The sequence below is a fragment of the Ceratina calcarata genome, unplaced genomic scaffold, assembly GCF_001652005.2.
Source record: "Ceratina calcarata isolate Rehan_Ccalc_2016 unplaced genomic scaffold, ASM165200v1 scaffold5.2, whole genome shotgun sequence".
NCBI lineage: Eukaryota > Metazoa > Arthropoda > Insecta > Hymenoptera > Apidae > Ceratina > Ceratina calcarata.
Window position 1 is genome coordinate 120,642 of NW_017174431.1, and position 2,644 is coordinate 123,285.

Below are 2,644 nucleotides of genomic sequence, written 5' to 3' on the forward strand. Positions count from 1 at the left end.
TTGGGAGTTATTGGCCAAGAACGAAAATTTGGAAGAAATTGAAGGTGTACCTTTGGAAAAATCGAAAATTTTTTTTTGTTGTTTATTATTAGCAATGTTCTTCCGATGTCTGATTTCTTTTTAAAAAAATGCGTGTCTAAAGTGCATAAACTTTTGGGATTGACTGTATAGCCAATACATCCTTAACATCACCTGCTTCCATGTTCGTCTACCTCGGAACTGAGCAAACATCGTTCATGCTTTTGTGGTGATAAGCGTGATAAAGTTTCGGGATTTTTGGTAGATTCTGTCCGGGTTCGATAGATGAGAAACGACGATCGGGTAATGAATTAACGCTTTGAAATTATGGTGTAATATGTAGAGGTGACCGCGTCTCGAAACGGGAAGTGCTATACGTTTCCTCGATGTGGAGCAAATTGGGTGTGGCTCCGGCTCTCCTGCTCGCCACCAGAGGACTTTCGAACCCTCTTTGCCACGGGTTCATCCGAGTCATCGATCGCTTCCTGTGGATCGTTCGCTTTCTGATCTCGTTGGCAAGTCCAAAGACTTGCAACGAGTCCGAACTTCCACCCTCGCGACTTTCGAGTCAGGGATTAACGAGTTGAATTTCCGAACTCGGTTACGTGACCAACGGGCAAAAAGTTTTTCTAACGAAATGACGTGCGAAACTTCGATGTCTAAAATACAATGAAACTTATAAAACAATTGTTCTTCTGATTCAATATCGTATCACCGCGCCCATCAGAAATTGTTTACCCTCGTATCGATTGGACGAATTTCAATGTTCATTTTTTTGACGAAACGAGGCTGTGCTCTTTAAGGATGTATTAGCTATACAGTCAATCCCAAAAGTTTATGCACTTTAGAAACGCATTTTTTAAACAAAAATCAGACGTCGGAAGAACAATGCTAATAATAAACAACAACAAAAATTTTTTATTTTTCCAAGATTTTTCCAAGGGGTACCCCTTCAGATTTGGCAAAATTTTCGTTTTTTTTTAGCATTATTCTTCCGACGTCTGGTTTCTTTTTAATTATAGGAAATGCGTTTTTCTAAGGTACATAAACTTTTGTGATTGACTGTATAGCCAATACATCCTTAACTTTGCACAAGGTCACCGATACGGAGATCGAAAACGAGGATTAGAGAAATCGAGGGCCTGATCTCAATCGTATTACGCTCGAAATGGCTGGCATTAAAGTCGACCGATCAATTTCTCGCGGCACGGAGAGCCGTACAGGCTGTGCAATCCGACTTCGCGGAAGTTATTTGCGGCGACTATTGTTTCACGCTTGTTCCTTGATTTCGAAGTGGCAGGTGCCGACCTTGGCGGTACCGAAAGTTCAAGTTGAACGAACCGAAGAACCGAACAGCGCGTCTAACTTTAAAATACGTCATTCGCCTCTGATCATCGATCGAGCTTCCTCGACGAACGTATCGTGGCTTTCAATTTAGTAAAAAATCCCCTGCAAAATTAGAAACGGTCGATCGCTCGATGATTCCATTTTGCTGGTACGATGACGCTCGTTTGAACGACTTGGTCGTCGAAAGCGGCGCCGCGCTGCTGCTAGGAGAGTGGCTCCCTCGTTTTCCGGAGAACGTTTGTCGTTCTCCGTTAGTAAGGCAGAACGCGTACGGTACGAGAAGGAATCCCTTTCTCGAGCAGATAATCGCTCCCGCGTTTTAGAAGGCGATCGATGAACGCTTTCGTCTGTGTCAGAGCTAATCTCTCCGGCATCGGTTTAAACGGGCACGCTTTAGGAATTGAATTGATTGACTTAGCGGAGCACGCCTTTGTTGCATATATATATATTATACATACACCTATTACATTTATAAGAGACACACGATCTAGTTGTTTTTACCCTACACAATACGATTAGAATTGATTGTTTTTATGGAAATCCCGCAGTGTCGTTTATTGTTTCATTTTCAGGTCATCCGGCTGGCAGTGTAACTTTAAAAAAAGGTAATGGTCCGATTGCTACTATAGATGCTCTTGACGTAAGGAATCTCAAATATATATACGAACAGTTCGATGATTTTGTACTCGAGAATCAGACTGAATGATTTTTTTTTTTTTAGTGAAGTACTTGACTAAATGGAAAAGGAATGGGTTCAGATGAGTTCGCGTACAAAATCGTCAGTTCACATCTTTAGTACTTGGATCTCAAGAATCCAGTTCAAGAGTAACAGATGAAGTATGCGAAGACAAATAAGCAAGAAATTTATAATACGGATCCAAGTACTAAATGATTTTTAGCTTTAAAATCATTAGACTCATCACTAGTTTCATCTACGATCACAAAAATCATATCTATCTTCTAAATTCATGTCGATTTCGAGAAATGTTAACGATATCACAGTCCAGTCGTCGAACACGTGTTGCGAGAATTTCGAAAGAGTCAGAAGAAAACAAACGAGATAGCGTCTCGACATCGTTTTCCCTAAAGTATATTTAAAAGAGAAATAGTATCTTCTCAGAAAAATGAAATTTCACTATAAAACGTTTCTAATTTTATTTCAACAATCTGAATCTGAAGGACGCGATCTTACATACGTTTTTAAGGTTGCAGGAGCCGTAAGATCTCTGCCAAAAGTTTAAGACATGGAAAATTTAAAAGTTTTGGACTTTTAGAAAAA

General features: G+C 40.1%; 1 protein-coding gene across 8 annotated transcripts in view; it reads left to right on the top strand.

Annotated features, from left to right (window-relative positions):
- LOC108628115 (protein kinase shaggy) overlaps positions 1-2,644 on the top strand; it is a 50,698-nt gene that overhangs the window by 11,346 nt on the left and 36,708 nt on the right. For 5 of the 8 annotated variants that reach the window (XM_026816222.1, XM_026816221.1, XM_026816228.1 and 2 more), the window contains one exon: positions 1,938-1,970. The exons of the other annotated variants lie outside the window; for them this stretch is intronic. In XM_026816222.1, the coding sequence (XP_026672023.1) occupies positions 1,938-1,970 (33 nt within the window). The remainder of the gene's footprint in view (positions 1-1,937; positions 1,971-2,644) is intronic. 8 annotated transcript variants of the gene reach the window in all.